Below are 19,914 nucleotides of genomic sequence, written 5' to 3' on the forward strand. Positions count from 1 at the left end.
ACTGATAGCTTTCACAAGAGTATCCCCTACCCAGTTTTTGATCCCCCTATGCATTTCCTTCTTGACAAGATGAATTTGCAAGCAACTTTCGATGACTATCTCCCCCCAATAACATCTCTTCTCGCTTATCGTAACAATATCACTGACATGGTTCTTGATTTAAAAAAAAAAAAAAAAAATTAACTGAGTATGATGTTACTAAAGGTTGCATGGTATGATACACTTTTCGTGTCCACCTTAACTTCATTTATTCCTTTTCCGTTTAGTTGATATAAGTTACATGGATTTCTAATTTTGCAGATTCTACTTTACATCGGCAATGTTCCGCAGATGCTTGATACACTCAAAGACAACTGTGAATATTATCGACGATTGCGGTAACTTATGGGTGTGTGAGCTAACTTTTGAAACTTTTCCTTATGAACACTCCAAGATAGGACAGCGTTGGAATAGGTTTATGGAAGCTCGCAGGCTCCGTGAATGTGTGAAGATCAGAGGGGGTGCTCCGATGGTTGGGTCACATGATACCATCTACCTTGATGTTATTTACAATTAGTCCATGTTTAGATAAATTGTGCAACATCTTTCCACTTTGAATTTTAAGTTTTAGTTTCTTAAAGTTTTGGAAGCATCTATTTTTCTGTCTTTGAATTTAGCAAATGTCCCTTGAATTTCATAAATAATTTAGCCTTGCTTTGCTTTAGTTTTTGATTTATATATTTGTGTTTGTGCTCCTCAAACTATATTTAGTAGCATTGTTGTGTTATTGAAGCATTTTAGTAGCATAGCTTTTAGTAACATTATTAGTAACAATTAGTACCTTTTGGTGACACTTTTAGTAACATTATTACTAACAATTACTAATCCTAATCTCTAAAATATGTTTTGGTTGGAATCAAACTAAAATCTTAATCCTAATTTCTCTCATTCAAGTAACTAAGAAATTTCATCCACATCTCTAAAGTACCTTTTTGGTGGAAACAAACTAAAATCCTTATTTATCTCATTCAAATAATTACGGGATTTCATCCACATCTCTAAAATATGTTTTGGGTGGAAACAAACTAAAAATCATAATTCCTTTCATTCAAGTAACTACTAAAGATTTCATCCACATCTTTAAAATATTTTTTAGCTGGAAACAAACTAAAATCCTAATCCTAATTTCTCTCATTCAAGTAACCAATAGATTTCATCCACATCTTTAAAGTAACTTTTTGGTAGAAACAAACCAAAATTCTTATTTCTCTCATTCAAATAAGTAAGAGATTTCATCCACATCTCTAAAATATGTTTTGGGTGGAAACAAACTAAAAATTCTAATTCATCTCATTCAAGTAACTACTACATTTCACCCGAGTCAACTATCCTAATAATTTGTTCTACGCCCCTAAACCCTATTTACAAGTCAATTCTTAAGTCAAACACACTGCCCCATCAAGAATATTAATTTCATATTATTTGTATTTATCTTTATCCTAAAATGTTGGGCATTTCCTAAATTTAATCCACTTCAAGTGTATCCATTTGTGCTGCGCCCTCCCAATTTACATGCCAATTCTTAAGTAAAAAAAAATGTCTCATCAAAAATATTAATTTCATTTTATTCATATTAATCTTTATCCTAAAATGTTGGGCATTTCCTAATTTTGTTCCACTATTTTGTGCTTATCGTGATAAGTAATACTCTTTATTGCTCAACCATCATATCTTACTCACACGTATTGTTCGAGGGGTGGTTTAAAGATATTGATTAATGACGAGGACGGCGATTATACCGATGTTGCATCAAATGTGGTCTACAAAGAAGTTTTCTGTAATGTGTATGACTTTTTTTTGTATTATTCATTTTCTTACTTATTGAAACTATTTGCATGTCAACGTACTTCAGTTTCCCTTTTAAAATTATATGTTATGTTAAAATAACAGAAATCGCGTCTTAGAATTATGGAACAATAACAAAGTCTATCGTAATTGACATTATGCTTTGATTCACGACAATTTTTACATTCAAGCGAACTACATTGTTTTATTTTTACAGTGAATATTTACTTCTTAAAATGACCCGTGCGTTAGCATGGGTCAGTGGTCTAGTTTCTATAATATTATCCTTTATAAGAATACTTTGTGTAGAAAACAGGCACATAATTTTACTACTACTACCTTCCTTCTTAAATATAATACTATTATACAAAATTTTATTGTCCTTTTATATGACACATTCAAATATCAAGATGTATTAGTTAACTTTTCAAAAAAATAATCCTAATTACTCTTATATAAAAATACTCCTAATTAAACGAAAAAAATTAAAAGATTAATCATTTTTCTCTCTTAATAATTGATTGATGGATAATTTAAAAAAAATAGAATGTATACCATTTGCCAAATTTAATGCAAATTTTTTTTCTTAATTTTTGTGTTTTTATAAAAAGAAAAATATCTTATATAGACTGACGTAATATGTTATTTCTATATTTTTTTCTTTTTCTTTAGGGAGTGTTATTTCTATGTTTTTTTTGTGGATTTGGATCCTCTCCTCCTCTCATGCTCCCTCCTCTTTTTGTTTCTTTCACTCTCTAAATTTTAGAGAGAAGATCAAAAGGAAGAAAAATAAAAATAAAAATAAGATAAGAGAGAGAATATTAAGCGAGAAAAGGTCATAAAATAGAGGAGGAGAGAAAAGAGAGAAACCAAGTTCATTTTTGGTTAATGGGGGCAGTGAGAGCAATAATCACTAGCAAAACTAACGTACCAGTTCTTTTTTTTGGGTACAATAACTTATGTTATAGATTCTGTTATAGTACTAGTAGAGACATATGATAATGATCACTTTTATACAGGTGTTCTCTTGTATTTTCTGCTGCAGTTGGACTTGACACTGTGAGTTGGGTGTCGTTTAATTTGGGAAAGCAAACTTTTTCCCCAACATGGGAAAGTTAATTTTTAATCATTAGATTAAATAGGGTACACAATTTTATCATGGTCTCTGAACATCAAATTTTTCCCACATCATCTTCCACCACCACCCTTCTTCCCTACCTTTGTGTCTTTTTCACAAACAAACATAGAGAGAGAACATCGTGGTGTAAGTTAATACCATCTCTAATATTATTTGTTGATTTGGGTATTGGGTTGAAAAATTACACTTAGAGAAATAAAAAACCAAAAAGTGAATAGATTAAGAGTAAGATGAAATTGCCAAAAATATCAGTTGCAAATACTTTTTCCATGAGATAAGATTTTCATTCCATGGGTAGATCTTGAGTGAAATGATTTGCTCGTAAAATTGAAGAAAAAAAAAATGTTTCAGACCAAAAAAAAAAAAAGCTTAAAAAGCACTCTTTGGTAACAACAGAAACCACCGAACCATGATCTGTCCTCAAAGAGAAGAAGCACTGAAATGGTAGGTCCATAGGCTATTGTGGGTTTGTTGCAGTTCCAGCTAAAGGAGAGATCTAGGTGTTAAACATGGTGGTGGTGGTGGTTATGATGGTCTTGTACGGAGAGAAAGGAGAGAGGAGGAGGTAGAGAGAAAGTGAGATCATGGTTGATGATTGTGTGGTTGAAGAGAGAGAGAGAGAGAGAAAAAAATCTAGTATCGAAGGAGTATGATAAAAGTGTATTCTTCATTGAATCTAATGGTTAAAACTTACTTTCCCATGATGGAAAAGTTGAACAATAGTCATAGATTTAATATTTGTTTATTCGGATGGCGGAGATGCATTACCTGATAAGGGGTTGTGACTTTTTGTAAGGTATTGTGTTAAAAAAAACTCGGGCCCACCACATTATTAAATAACAATATTGTATTTGTTAGTGAACACAATACATACATCAGGGATAATTATGTAATTTCAACTTTAATTGGATGTGCAATGTTGTTATTTTCTCTCTTCCTCTTCTTCCTCATTTCACTGTAATTTACTCCTTTTCTCTCTAACACTCCTCCCCTCTGCAAACCACCTTCCCTTCACCTTTTCCTCCTTCACAAAACAATGACAAAAACGGATCTGCAAGATTAAGTTCACATCACAGACCGATATGAAAATATAAACCTCATACAACCCATAAACGTATTACAACCGTAGATAGCCCTTCTTATCAACGACCACAAACTTCCCAATCTTCTATTCTAAAAACAGATCTCAGGTTCCATAGCAACGTTGTTTCTGCTCTTCAAAAAGTCGTTGAAGCTTATCTTGTTGGTTTGTTTGAAGATACTAACCTTTGTACCATTCATGCTAAGAGGATTACAAATTATCTTTAATTTCCCTTTGTGTTTTTCTTTTAGGTGGAAATCGCCAGACTAACGATAGACCAACATTAACAAATTAAAACTGAAACCATTGATCTTGCAACTAAAACCATTGGTCCCTTGGCAAATTTTAAAGAATTGCAGAGAAGCAAGTATCTAATACACTTAGAATCTCAAATTTCAAAGAATCAATGAAGAAGAGGAGAAGATGGTATACTTCAGATTTTCAGACTAAGCATCTTTCCTTAGAATTTTTGATTTCAGCTGGTTAAAAGAAGACAAATGAGTTTATACATGTTCTGGAAAATAAGATAAACTATGGTCGGACAATAGCAAATGGGGAGCTGCGGCGCATAAAATACAAACCATATTAAAAAACTAATTTCAATTTTTTAATTTTTTTCTAAAAACCGGTTTCCAACCAACAGGTGGCAGGGAAAGAGTTATTTTCCAATGGTGGGAAAGAACTCTCTGTTCCCAGACTAAATGCCACCGTGAGGGTGTATCTCTCATAATATGATATTGTCCAGTATGTTATAGATTCTGCTCAGCATAGCATATGTCGTGGTTTTATTTTTAATAAAAGTTCTCTATACTGTCCCGTGAGCATAACTCAGTTGGTAGGATAATGCATTATTATATGCATGGGTCGGAATTTGAATCCCGGACACCCAACTTATTCACCTTATAAGGTGAATTCTATGCACTAAGCTACCTGACCAAAAAAAAAAACATGGACCTCTTCAATGTATCGTCGTAGGTTCGATTCCTAACTAAATGTTTGAAAAAAGTATGGACGGAATGGGAGAATCCACCTTATGTATTCACATGTTTCTCTATGGAGAATGGAGATGTCGTTATTAAACGGCGGTTGAAACTTTATATCTATATATCTTGGTAGAAAAAACAAATACATTTGATTTTTTTTTTTAAATTAAAATAGTATATTTTTAAACAAAAATGATAACTAAACGCACATTTTTAGACACAATACAGATATCAGGGTTAATTTGGACTTTTAAACATTAAAATAGGGACATTGCTGCAACATTAAAATAGCTATCATCAATCCTATACTGATAATGGTTTCATAACAATACATTGTTTTATTGCTCTATGTTGCAGCTATTGTTGCTGTGATGACAGCATAATTTCCTGGGCAGTTTGGTTTTTGGTTCTGTTTTTGCTAGCAACACTGCTTTGGTGGCTGTTTTGGTAGTTTAACTTTGGTAGTTTTCTTCCAGTTCGGTTATGAATTTGGAATTGTAGGAGTTGCAGAAGAGAGGAGGGGAAGATGGAAAGGAAAAGGAAAAAAATAAAAAAAATAAAAAGAATGTTATTTGTACAACCATTTTTGTACACTCTCATACTCAGATTATCTTTTTATTCTCTCTCTTCCTTTTTCTCTCTCCATTGTTTTTAACCAATAAAAAGATAGAACAACAAGGTTGTAGCAAAATAGTTGTTCAAATATTATTATTCATTAATACCGTATAAAATTTTACGGTGGTGTCTATATGGTGTCTAAGAAAATGTGTCCATTTATCATTCCTGATTTTATATACAAAATTGTTAGTAATTAATGCTGTTATCGAATTGAAAGCTGCATAAATTGCTAGAGGATTCCAAAAGTACGAAGACACCAAACTTTAGCCACTAACATTGTGCACCACTTGAGTGGTGTATACAAGTGCACATGCCAACAAGTATTAGCCGCAGAAATAAAGGTGAGTTTTTTAGGTGTGATTAATAAAGGCTTTTTGTTCTTTTTATTTTTCTAACGAGGTACACTTCTTAAGTATCGATTTTTTAAAAAGTTTTTTGTTCTTTTTATTTTAATTTTAAAGTTTAAAATAATATTATTTCTTGTTTTTTTTGCAGAGTAAGCAAAATAAAATGAGATAATATAGTTAATGATATTATATTAGAGGAAAAAAATCAACAATTTTTTTTTATTTTTTTGACAAAATCAAAATCAACAAAAATTAAAATTTTCTTTGTAAGTATTCAATCCGTTTATCTTTAATTGTTTTTTTTTTATATTTCTGCATACCAAGACAGTCAAAAACTTTATTATATTCTTGATGGTAAAAAAATAATAATAGAAAAGGGGCTACCAATTTATTTTTTAGGTAAGGAACTGGTATCAAGGGGAAATTTCGAGAATTGTGTAAATATATGGTACTTTGCTATCCACGATGCATCGCTAATGGAAAAAGAATTGGAGGTTGGAATTGAGACATGCCTTTAGAAAAGGGAATTATTGTACTAAATGTTTTGATTATGATGGGAACCAATTCTGAATATCAGTTAATTGTCCTGCTGAATGGTCCCGCTCATGTCTAATGTCATTCATTGTTGACTGAATGGGAATTGCCTATGGTAGGAGCTAATGTATCTTCTGTTTTCCCATTTGAAACAACTACAAACTAAAATGCTAATTTCCAATAGTATAAACATCAGATTTCCGGTGAATCACGACATACAATTTGAACAATTTAAACATAGACCTCCAAGTGTTGAGGGTATCATTGATTCAAATCTCTACATACAACTAGACAAGAAAAAAACCCCTCATTTAAGTGAAGATACAAAAACGGTAAATAGCGTTTTCTTGATGTCATAACAGTCAATTCTAGTCATCAGCAGCATCTTCGATTTCTTCATCCTCTGGTACTCCGCGCATGTAGAGAACATTGTTACACCTACAAATACAAACAATTGAATTAGACTTGACTATCATATTTGAGAAATGACACTATTAAAAGAGGTCACACAGTCGGTGCCAAACTTTTCATCAGAATATAAAAAAATTAACATGCACAATATATTTTCCAATGCCAAAGCCTGATATTTTGACCATGCTCAGAAATACAACAGCAATATATTCACACCCTTTTAATAAAAAATATTATTTACAACACACCATAAATACAAGACAAAGATAACAGTATGACATGAATTTCACCTGTGCTAAAAATATTAAGGTTATAGATCCATATATACAAACAAGAGCAAGACATAGCTTTATGACATCGTCACACCCTTGATGTTTATTTGGGGAGTTCATAAAATATGTCATAACTAAGACGTATCCAAGCTAACAAAGACATAACCAAGACGTGGGGTTTTGTTTGGCCCTTCAATTGCTTTACCGGTGGAGGAGAAAGCTCTCCTAAAAGGAGCAGCGGCCTGTTTGGATTGACTAATTTGTGCTTATCTACTGACATGAGTTTTGTAAGACTGTTTGGGAAAACTCATGAAAACAAATTATGATGGTTTTCAAAAGCTATTTTCAGCTTGTTTTCATAAGTTCTCTAATATAGTTTATAAAAACAACTTATAGCATATACAAAAACAATTTAAATTTATTTCATAGAAATAGCTTATGTAAGCTTATCATGATAAGCGCTTGTGCTAAGCTGCAAATAAGCTTGTTTATCCAAACATGCCCTAGGTATTGCGCAGTCTCAATTGTTAGGAAACTTAATGTTGAATCAGACGCTAATGGTATCATCAACGGGATATTGGGTCAAATATCTTTTAGTGATTATGTGAGCTCTTTTAGTTCCATCTGGTTTGGGCAAGGCCCATTGCTTCAGAAGCATTTCCTTATCATATTAGAAGAGCTAACAAAATGTAGCACATTTGTTGGCAAAGCATGCTCTTGTAAGGGTAATGGTTTGAAGAATATTCTTATTTCCTTTGTATTGTTTTAGCAGCTGAGTCAACATCCTCTTAATAAATGTTTCTTTATTGAAAAAAGAAAAGAGCTAATCATACAGCTAATATAAGAAAAAGAATTGTATAAATGAATTTTTGAGCAATAAATCATAAACAAACTAGATCGAGGTTGCTTTATTCAAATAAAAAACAAACAACAGGATTCAGAAATCATATAGCATATAACTTCTGGCTCATCAAACATGTAATAGAAAGCACAAAACAGCAAATGATTGATAAACAAAACTTAGTTCCCAGTTTCGACATCAATTTAAAAACACACTAAAAAAGCAAACACCATGTTGAGAAATCATGTGCTAGTAGTGTGTATCCTGCCAAAACACAAAAACCAGGTGCAAATAAAATAGATGAGATGCAAGTTACCTGATTAAAATCTCTCCTAAATTCCCAGTAAAGTTTCCCTCAATGTACTCTTCAGTGTTGGCCAGCTACACAGCAGTTCACAAATTATAAAAATTAGTTAAAGTTATAGTAACAAAGCCAAAGACGTAGCAAAAAGAATCGTCAAAACCGGCACCAACTAGCGAATCTAGAATTGTACCTGCAAGTTCATGTAGGAATCAACTGAAACAAGGTAACCTGCAAAATAAAAACAAAATAAAATAAAATTAATAACAGATTATTAAAAATATGCATACATTGTTTGTTTCAAATAAAATTAACACTGAAATGAAACATGAAGAAAATTAGCAACATAATAATAAAGGATTTACCTTTGTACTCCATTCCCCATTTGAGTTTCACAATAACAGGCTTTCCAGTCAAATTGTTCAAAAAAGGCTTGGGATTAACAGGAATAGTCTGCAAAACATGAATTAGAAAAATAATTCACATTAAATCACATTGTTAGAAATTTCAATACACAAATCAATGAGAAAATTGGATAATAAGCTAATTGAATGTATAAAAGATGTTAATCGGAGGGAAAAAGATGCTAATCGGAGGTAAAAAGATGCTTACGGCCATTGTAGAACGGTTCGAAAACGAAGACGCTGAAACGGTGGATGCTTTCTCCTCTCTGTTTCAGCTTGAAGTGAAAATTAGGGTTTTCGTTTTACAAATTGGAAATTAGGGTTTTGTCGCGATGGAAACTTGAAATTGGATTTCTTTATTTCGGGCTAACTCAATGAGCCATTCAGGGAAATTCGGCCCAGTTAGTTAAATGATTATCATCTTGGGCTTCCTGCATATCTACACGTCCCTAATTACTTCCCACATTCCCCTACATTTTTAAAAAAAAAATAGAGTAGTGACTAATGATATTTGTACAACCATTTTGTAAAAAGTTTTTGGGGCAAACTTCTTGTTCTCTCTTCTGAAATACATCTCCCTTTCCCATCCCACACCTTCTTACCCTTCCTCCCATCGGTATCGACAAACTTTTGTTTTATTTTAAGGGCGTGCTTAATTTACAAAACAACACATAGTAGTACAGTACATAACTATACAAGATAAGACAGAATTGTACTGAAAAGAGGTAGAAAGATAATATATTTTAGGTTGGAAAATAAAAAGGGTCTTTTGGTATTTTTTTATAATCTATCGTGACTTGTTTTGGAAAATATATTATCTGGACAACTCATATGGTTTAGGGAGGGACAATAATTTATGCTTTTGTTCAGTCCATTGTGACTTGTTTTGTTGAGTCATATTGTTTTAGGTAGGTGTTGATAAAAATATATCATAAGAAGAGTTCAAATTGATTGAGTTCGCCACTAACTATGAATTCATTTCAAATACAATTGAAAATAAAATTAGCCATTTTTTAGCTTCATTCACTCGCACAGTCACAACTTATATGCTTAATTGCGCTTTTAACCTCGTAATTTTCTAAAGTAATATTTAATTAGACAACCAAACATCAAGCGACCAAGTAGATTTTTATATATGATCCATGATATCCATCTACCAATTGAAACTAGTAAAAAACTCAATATAATTTGTAACATTAAAATCATGATTATAAAACAATACATAAATGATAATTGGACACATATTTTATAACACAATACAGACACCGTATACGTATATATTGTTCATTAAGACACTTTTTTTTTTCTTTCTTCCCTTCATTTCCTGGAAATCCACTGCGATGCTTCCCCTCTCTCACTCTCTCATTTCTCAGTCAAAACAAGCATTTTCTGTCTTCAACAATGGCAGATCTAAACAAAATCCACCATTCCGATCACCTCTGTCTCCGTCTCCATCAATGAGATGACCGGCGACGGCGATCAGTTGACGACATCGATGAATCACGAGAAACTTGTTTCTTCGACAACTGTCGTCTTTGATTGAAAACAAGATCGACCTTGCAAACCTTGTTGTCACACAGATCTGTTCTTGAAACGGCGGTTGAGAATGATGAAGGAAAACGACGATTATAGAAGATGTGGCGGTGGTGGGATCCAGAGAAGATGGTGGTGGGGACGCGTGATGAGGTGGTTGTGGATAGCGATGTGACGGTGGTGGTGAGATTGGCGTGATGGTGGCGGCGAGAAGATCAGGGTACGATGGTGCGACGGTGGTTTATCGATTCATTGACGAGGGAGAAAAGAGAAGAGAGAAGTGGGTGGGTGTTCTGAGAGAGAAGAGAAGACGCTGGGAAGGGAGAAAGAAAGGATACATTTGGATTTACAAAATTACCCCCCATTTTTAATGTTGAAATGTCAAAAATAGCCCTGATGTTTGTATTGTGTCGCAAGATTTGTGTCCAGTTATCGTTCCTGAAAATAATAAGGAGTGTTCTCAACAGAACTCATAAAGATGACAAAAAATAAAATAAGGAAAGATGGCAAATCTTATAGAGTGCTTTTTTTGTTTTGTTTGTGGTTGCAGGAGTTTAAACTCCGAACCTTGCATATATTATACATTAATCTTGTAGAGGGGTTTCGTATAAAAATAACCGTCGATAAATTATGAGTTTGGCAAAATCTATTTTTTACGGGTTCAAAAATCTGTCTAAACACACTAATTTTAATAAAATTATTTTTTGGTTGAAAACTAATTTGAAGTGACGTTGTTTTTGTTTGAGTTTGGCAAAGACACTAAATTTGACACTTTTTAACGAGAGAAATTAAATAAGCTTTGGAGAATATGACTTGGGGACTACAAAATCAGAAAGAGAGCAACCAATGAGAATTTACATCAATAATAAAATAAGGGTGCTGCTAACCAGTGCTCTCGGGACACTGGTTAACGAACAATAAATAAATGATTCTCACTTAATTTACCTTAATTAAAGTGATAAATAAATCAATTAATTAAAATAAGAACTAATTGTCTTTAATTGCAAATTTCCTTTCCTTTACCAGGCTATATAGCACACGCGCGCTTTTCTTTCCTTTCCTCATGATTTCAATTTCGGGCCTTTATTTCTTAATAATTTTTCTTTTTGCTGTGAATTTTAATCAAACAAATTCCTTTTACGTGAATATAAAAGAAAGATCCAATTCAAACATAAAAAATATAATAGAAAGAGTATACAAAAATAAAATAAGATCTTTTTTTGTAGAGTTGTAATGTAGGAAGTAGGAACTATAGAAAAGTGGGAAAATTGTCATAGAACTTCAGCTGCAGAAAAGTGGTGGCAGTGATATTACTTTAAGGCTTTGTTTGAATGAAGAAGGGAAAGAAAGTGAAAGGTAAGAATGTTAAAGGAATGAAAGTGGATAGAAAATAAATGGAAAGTGATATGATTATTTAGTTGTTTGCTATGGATGAAAGTGATAGGAAAGTGAAAGGAAAGAAAGATGTGTATTTCATAAAAAGACATATATAGCCTCACATTTAAATGAAATAAAATATATAATATATAGTAATAACAAGTGACTATATATTTTTAAATAAAACAAATAACAGTGCAAAATAAAAATATATATAAGAAATAAAAATAAATTAGAATAAATTGGAATAAACATGCATGCAAAGAAATATGCATAAAAACCATTTGAGTGTGGAAAGATTTTTAATGTGCCCCCCCCCCCCCCCCCAAAATCTTTCTTTCCTTAATCTTTCTTTAGTATTCCAAATTAGAGAAGATGCTTTTTTCCCTCAAGTTTCTCTCCTCCCCATTATCTTTTCTTAGAAACAAACATACCATAAGAGGGGACGGCTAAGGAAAATAAATTGTTGAGTTAACAGGCACGCGTGTATCATTGCAGGTCTTTTATGACTGTCTTTTAAAAGAGTATTCAATAAACCTATTTCATACATGAGGGAGTCAGGGAAATTCATCTATTTATTGCTTCTTTACCGGTGCCCAGATATCATTTCCCATAAAATAAAGAGGGTAAAAATCATCAAATTAAAAAACTAAAAGACTATAAGTGCAATTAAACTCAAGTTTTGAAGTTCTACCCAAATCTATTTGTTTGTACACGCCTAAATTATAATTAAAACCTTTTTTTTTATTTAAAAAAAGTAGAATTTATATATGACCCATCTACTGTTTGAAACTAGTGAAAAATATAATTAGGAATAAACAAAAAAATCATGATTATAAAACACCAAGGGCTGTTCTGAACATAAGTCATGAAGATGAGAAATCTTATTGATATGGTGGGTGGGCTGAAAAAAAAAATGATCAATGTGGTATTTGGATTGAGAAATGATATTTGGATATTTATTTGGTGACAACTTTAATGATAATTTTCTCTCTCGTACTCTCATTATTTTTACCTTATCTCTCTTTATTGTTTTGGTTTTCGTACAAATACCAATTTTTTCTTTGTAAATCATGCTTGTCATATAAGTTATCAACTAAATTAGTTTTTCAAATATCACAACAAAAACTTTGACTTTTATGAAGTAAGTGACAATGTGATAGTGTTAACTATAAAAATAAAAAAAATAAAACAAATGTAATGAGTTTTAAACGTCCACTCAAAGTGCAAAAATACTTAATTTGATACATTATAAGTGTTACTTATAAACATTTGTTAATTTTATTTAAATCTTTTTTGTGTGTTAATCTTTTGATTCCAAAATGAAGAGAATCTGGTATTCTAAAGTTCAGCCATAAGATAAGTAAAGTCCGGTCAATAATTGCAAAGTAGTATTATTTCTTTTTTCTCTTATAACCGTATAGTCCATAGTTATTATTATTCTCTCACTTTTCAATCCATATAATTATGTCTTTAAAAAAAATCCATATAATTATGAAGAGGTACTAGAATAGAATAGTAAATTGCAGATTGAAAAAGTATACAAATTTTTTTAGGAACTCCATATACCAAAACTCTAAGGCTTTGTTTGTGAATTTGAAGGAAAAAAAGAAGAGAGATTTAGAAAAAAGGAAGGATTAAGTGGAAGAAATAGATGACATTGAGAGGAGAATGTTTTGGAGGTTTATTTTTCTTCATAATACAAATTGTATTGAATGAGAATTTTGGAAGGTTTGCATAAATTGTTCAAATTTCATCTATATAGTTATAATATCCTTAAATTTTAAAATATATTAATCATAAATATTAATTTATCATTCTCTAAAGCCTCCAAAGTCTTCCTTTTCCCTCTCCTTCAAACTTCCAAACAAAACTTAAACTATTTTTTTCCCTTTCCCATTATTTAGAAGTTTATTGATAGAAACTAACTAAAAGGCTAGCAAAAGATAAAATACAAGCCATATGCAATCTACGTAACCATAACAACTCGAACTTCTACTACTACTCATAGAGAACGCAAGGACAAATTCTAAGATTTGAACACTGTCTAATTTTAGCCGATTCCAAACAGAACTACTAGTAGCACTACTACAATAATGACATTTAGTAACACTTGAAAATTGTAATTAAATCAAGAAAAATGTTAGTAATTAAATTTAGTAACACCTAAACAATTGTTAGGTAAAGCCCGTGTTACCAAAGAGTTTTAGTTACATTTTATCGTACTATCCGTAACAATCAAAAAGTGTCGCAAATGTTACAACACTATTGTAACACTTTTTGTATAACTAGTAACAATAAAAAAGTGTTACATTTATAAATTTTAAGAAGTTGTAAAAAGTGTGGCAAAATTGTTTAGACTATAATTTTTTTAATCTACAAATTTTTCTTTGCTTATACTTCATTCATATTTGAATTAACATATTAGAGACAAGTTTTATTAACAAATTTGAATTACATACTCTATAAAATTTCCCCTGTCTTGCATAATGAAAATGAACTATGCACTATGCAACACATTTTGAATTACATACTAAAACGATTACAAGTTTTCATCCAATGTAACATGTACTCTATAATTATAACATAGTCAAAGGTATAATTGTAGTCTATATCCCCTGTCTTCCCATGTCTTTTCCTTTCTTTCTTCTTCAAATCTTCTCACGTCCTTTTATAGTATTCAACTTTTTGTTCTGCCAAAACAAACAATATAACGCATGCTTATGTGGTGGTCACATATAAACTATAACATAGTCACAGGTAGCAACATAGAAAAACTTGCAATGATATCAACAATCACAAAGCAACATACAATAGTAAAACCAAATATTGTTGAATCAAAAGATAAAAAATATACTCAGAAATGAGCAACAAAACAGAACAATCAAACAAGCTCTTTTTAATTCCTTATGTACATGTTATTTCTATAGCTAATTGTCCAATTCTTGAGTCTCCTTCCTACAAGAAGCATACCTTCTAAAAGCCCATCTAAATTAAGTATTAACAATCGAATTAAGTATTTGATGTGAATTAAGTATTAACAACTAAAGAACAACTAAAGTCCAGTAATAATAATCGAATTAAGTATTAACAGTAGGAACGAAGCTAACCTTAGACCATCTTTTGAAGAGCATAAATTTGATGTCCCAGATAAAGGATTCCGGGTCATTACTTTTGACACCATTGTCTGATCCGGTCACAGACCCTCGACAATAACTCTAGTAGTAGTATCCTAAACAAAAGACACGCATCATTGCCTTGTATCTCATAATACAATATACACACACTCAATGAACACATACATTCACATAGAAAATTCACAAACCTTGTCAGTCATGACATTTTGTTCAGAATTGCAGTTCATATAGTTAATTGCATTTCAACATCTAAGAAAGATAAGTACATGCATTTAAGACTATTAAGTACATACAATGTGTATCTAAGAAACTTAGAAGCTTAAACCAAAGCACATCATCCATACAAACATATTTGCAACATAATTTAGTAGAAAATCCTGACAGGTAGAGCAGAAACCAAAGTGACATGATAAGGTGAGGATTCCTAGTAAAATAAAGTCAAGGAAAAAACCCAATAGTGAACTTTTGTCCTATGAATCTGAAGGTGAAGATTCCTTGTGTTTTTATATTGCTTCAAACATGAAAAGTTACATTTCTCCTATGCAATGGGAAGCTTATACACACATAAATCATCCAAACAACTAAACACATAAATTGCCAAGTAAACTAATCTGAAAGGTTAGCTTTCACACTGTTTGTTCAATTCTAAATTTCTCATGCCAAATTGCAGCATTATAGAACTAGTTATCATAAATGTGAAAACTATGCAAAATCCTGTCCAAGGAAACTAGCCACGGACATAAATTACCATGGACATCATACCATCAGGGCAAACAGAAAGGATACCTTTAAGTCTGCTTTTGCACTATTATAGGTTTCTAATAGCTCTGATAGCCACCCACTGTCGGAGCTGAAGCAGCAATACTTTGGTTGTGCGTGACGGGAAACTGACCGACTTCTGTATCATCGAGGAACTAATATCCATTTCTTCAACCCTAAGTTTCCACAATTTTAGTTAAGATCGAATCTAAAATTTACACATAATCGCATTCTGAACAAACAAATCTGTTCATTTTGCAAAATCAAAAAACATTTTAAGAGCATAGATGCAGGAGAATCACATTTCTGAGATTAGAGAAGTAAATAAAATTTGGTTCAAGCATTTTATCAGACAAACATTAAGCATTGTACCATAAAGGTTGATTGAAGCATTTTATCAAACAGAAAACAAGCATTGTAGCATTGTGTCATAAAGTCTGATTGAAGCATTTTATCAAACAGAAAACAAGCATTGTAGCATTGTATCATAAAATTTGATTGTAGCATTGTGTCATAAAATTTGATTGAAGCATTTTATCAAACAGAAAACAGGCATTGTAGCATTGTGTCATAAAGTTTGGTTGCAACATTTTATCAAACACAAAACAAGCATTCTACAATGAAGCACAACAAAAGCAAAATCAAAACAATAACCAACACAATACAAAACTCACACTTCATCTCAACCATTTTTTCAACGTGACAAACCAAAGTGAAAGAAAAATAAGCAAGGAGATGCAAAACCAAAAATGAAAACAAATACATAATCGAAGATGAAATCAAATACGAAATGGAAGATGAAATGGAATACAGAAAGATGAATTCGTATACGGAATCGAAGACGAAATCAAATAAAATCGAAGATGAATGAAAAACGAAATCGAAGTTGAAAATCAATTTCGAAATCGAGGATGAAATTGAATTCGGAATTGAAGAACTGTGAATTCACCTGTGATTGGAATCGCACATTTAGCTTTGCGGCCATGTTCGAACGTTTGCTTCTGGTTAGCTCGAACACATGGAGAGAGAGAGAGAGTGTGTGTTAAAAGAGTTGAAATGTTTTTTGTTTTAGTAGAATATGCTTTGATATAAACACTACCGAAAAAGAGTGTTACTAATGCAACACTTATTAAAAAATGTTAGAAAAATCTCTATATTAGTAACTACTTAAACAAGTGTTGCAAGATAAATGTTACTAAAACACATATGTGTAGTAGTGTAGCCTCAGAAGAGAAAAATAAATCATGCCATACAAATATACAATGTATACTTATTTAGTGAGTAACTAAAATACGATATCTCTAACTAAAATAAACATTGCTTGTAAATTGTAATGCCCTCTAGACAGTGGCGTATCTCAGAACCTGGGGTGCAAATTTTTCAACTTCACTAATTATTATTAAAATTATAAATTTTAATATATAGAGTTTATAAGCAATAAAAAGGGTATTAGAGAATTTCATTTACACTATATACAAAAGAAAAAGAATAAAAATATGATTAGGAATCAGAGAGTGGGAAGATATTTTTTAGTAGTTTCCCTTATAAATTTTGTTTGCAAGTAATAGCAAATGGAAAGAAAAAAAAAGTAATACTCCATCCGGTCCTATTTACAAGTGACAATTTATTTTTTAGATACACTAAATAATTTATGTATTTGGTTTAGATTCTTGACTAAATACATACATTATTCAATGTATCTAAAAAAACCATTTTCTCTTGTAAATAGCACCGGAGGGAGTAGTAAATGCATTTATTCGGTGTAATAATGATTAATGAACTAGAAATTGAAATTATTATCCTTAGAAACATGAGTTATGTGTTTTTGGCTGTTTTTATGGGAAAATTATGCATTAAAAGAGTCAAATTAAGCAGTAAAAATCAATATCAGATGCATCAGTTGGTGGTGAGGTGCAAAACAAGAATTTCAGGGTATGCAAATAGCAGTAAAAGTAAGATTATTGGTGCAAATAGCGAGAATCCAGGGTGTGCAGGTGCACACCCTCAAACACAGCTGGATCCGCCCCTGTCTCTAGACAACCAAAAACACTCCTTACACCAGGTACACAAGCCACACCAATGCACATCTTCTACGAATGACACCAAAATTATTTAGTGAGTTCTAGTTAAGCTTTTACAAGCATCATTTATAGCACTTTGATGTGGTTCTCTTATCCAAAATTGTTTAGGTTCGTATCACTTCGGTCTCCATCTCTGCATATTAGGACATTAGTGTCTCATTGTATTTTCAAGGAATCACATGTGTATCGAATGTTGCTAATTAGGAACTTAAAAGCAATTAAATTCCGTTGAATTGTACTCTATCCGTTCCAAAATAACTTACTTTGATCATATTTTTAAACTAATATACAAATATAAATATTAGCATGTAAATTGTTTTATTTCAATGAATATTTTTTAAAATTTTTATTATAGATAATCAAATATATTAATGATTAAAATTGTGTATTGACATATATTCCGTGATTGATTGAGATATGTATTTTAAAACGGAAATGATAAACGAACACAAACCTTTAAACACAATTTCGACATCACCGTATACTTGTACGGTATTTTTCATTTTTTTAATTTCTTTTATTTTTCTTTCCCTCTTCTCCTCTACTGCAACCCTCACTCACTCTCTCTCCTCTTCAACCTCCTTCGATCTCTCTCCACACAAACATGCTCAGCCTCCGCTCCCTCTTCGATAAGCTTCCGACCGCCGCAACATCCACCATTTCTCTCCGGCAGCGTGTGACGGCAGGCGTAACATCCAGATCTAGACATCATTTGAAGGTCCGCGATGGTGTTGACGATGACGGGAGGCGATGATTGATGATGGTGATTGTGAGGAAGAGGTGTGGTGCTGACAGTGGGAGGTTGGTGGTGGTGGGGAGGCCAACGGTGGGAGATCTGGAGGACAGTGAGAGTTCAGAGAGATGGAGAGAGAAAGAGAATGGACGGGGGTCACTGCGTCGGAGGATGGTGACGGTGGTGGTGGGAGGACGGAGGTGTTGCGAGGACAGTGGTTATGGACTTGTGGTTCAGTTCTGAGAGAAACTAAACAGAAGAGAGAATGAATGATGTGGCACGAGGTAGAGAAACAAAAGAGGGTGTGTGGTGGTTTTACAAAGCTGCCCTTAACTTAAGGTTGAAATGACAAAACTGGATGTTGGTATTGTGTTTAAAATTTTGTGTCTAGTTATCATTCCTCGTTTTAAAATGGAAAGGATAGTGGTTTGCCAAATTATTTCATAAAACCGTGTCTAACTTTTTTAGCTATACGTGCATTGTGGTGAAGTTTAAAGGCAATTCCAGCTTGTTTTGCTAAAAGTTTAAGGTGATTTAAAATATATTTAATGATGTCGTACGTTTTGTTTTTAACAGTAATCAAGGTCAACATTATCCAACTTATCCTCTAAACTAGGCTCTGCCCACATTGAGTTGAAATAGTGACCCTTGAAGCCATGCACACAATGTGAACCAGTTAAGCAAAAACATGCCGTTGAAAATAAATAATTATAAAGTAAATTACACTCTTCTCCCTTCAAAGATACTTAAATTACACTTCCATCTCCTCTTATGTTAAAATATACACTCTGCTCCCTTGAAAAAAAATTATACTTCCCTATCATATAAGATGCTTGAATTACAATCACCTCCCTTAATAAATAAATATGCATTACACTTTAATCTATTTTAACATAAATAAATATTTTTATGATATATATAAATTTTGAACCACCATTTAAGGAAAATAAATTCATCACTTTATAATTTAAATGTCAATGATAATTAAATTTGAATATTTTCTTATTAATTTTATAATTTAGAATATAAAATTAACTTTTAAATAACCATACTTTATTGTCTTTAGTAATTTTTCACATATTTTAATTTTATTTTGGGTTGTTTCGTATTTTATAATAAGGTTTAAAATTATATGTTAATGCAACTGTGAATAAAAATATAGGGAAAAATATGTATTCAAATTTTGATTATATTAAAATAGACCCGCAATACCATTTTTTTTAATTATGTTAGATTATCAATTTTTTTGCTAGATTATTAGAAATAAAAAAAAATTATTGAGGAAGTAAAGTTTAGGTCTTAACATAAAAGGGGAGGGGAATGTAATTCAAGCTTCTCTTAGGGGAGGGAAGTGAAATATTTTCTAATGTGTTTTGAATAAAAGGGGGGGGGGGAGTGTATATTTCAACTTAAGAGGGGAGGGGAGTGTAATTCATGCATCTTTGAGGGAAGGAGAGTGTAATTTACTCATAATTATACCCTAAATTGTTAGTTACAATTATTAATTGTTTACTGTTTCACAAAGAAAATAAGAGTTTCT

At 31.9% G+C, this 19,914-nt stretch overlaps 1 protein-coding gene and 1 long non-coding RNA gene across 2 annotated transcripts; both read right to left on the reverse strand.

Moving 5' to 3' along the window:
- Positions 1-6,685: 6,685 nt before the first annotated feature.
- Positions 6,686-9,120, reverse strand: LOC11428365 (probable small nuclear ribonucleoprotein F). The gene is made up of 5 exons (XM_003610064.4): positions 8,963-9,120; positions 8,716-8,803; positions 8,544-8,581; positions 8,366-8,430; positions 6,686-6,963 (listed from the first exon to the last, which is right to left on the reverse strand). Exons 1-5 carry the CDS (start codon positions 8,966-8,968, stop codon positions 6,894-6,896), a joined length of 267 nt encoding a protein of 88 aa, XP_003610112.1. The 5' UTR covers positions 8,969-9,120; the 3' UTR covers positions 6,686-6,893.
- A 6,001-nt stretch (positions 9,121-15,121) lies between these two features.
- Positions 15,122-16,641, reverse strand: LOC112421227 (uncharacterized). Its single transcript, XR_003011410.2, has 3 exons — positions 16,510-16,641; positions 15,588-15,736; positions 15,122-15,339 (listed from the first exon to the last, which is right to left on the reverse strand). It is a non-coding gene; the product is annotated as an uncharacterized lncRNA (long non-coding RNA).
- Between the last annotated feature and the right edge of the window lie 3,273 nt (positions 16,642-19,914).

The sequence above is a fragment of the Medicago truncatula genome, chromosome 4 (genome assembly GCF_003473485.1).
Source record: "Medicago truncatula cultivar Jemalong A17 chromosome 4, MtrunA17r5.0-ANR, whole genome shotgun sequence".
Classification (NCBI taxonomy): domain Eukaryota; kingdom Viridiplantae; phylum Streptophyta; class Magnoliopsida; order Fabales; family Fabaceae; genus Medicago; species Medicago truncatula.

Bases quoted from the DNA above. Each gene is read 5' to 3' on its own strand.
- LOC11428365 (XM_003610064.4), bottom strand. The intron at 8,431-8,543 runs GTACAATTCTAG...ACTGCTGTGTAG, and splicing joins ATTCCTACATGAACTTGCAG to CTGGCCAACACTGAAGAGTA. The intron at 6,964-8,365 runs GTAACTTGCATC...TTGTATTTGTAG, and splicing joins TTAGGAGAGATTTTAATCAG to GTGTAACAATGTTCTCTACA.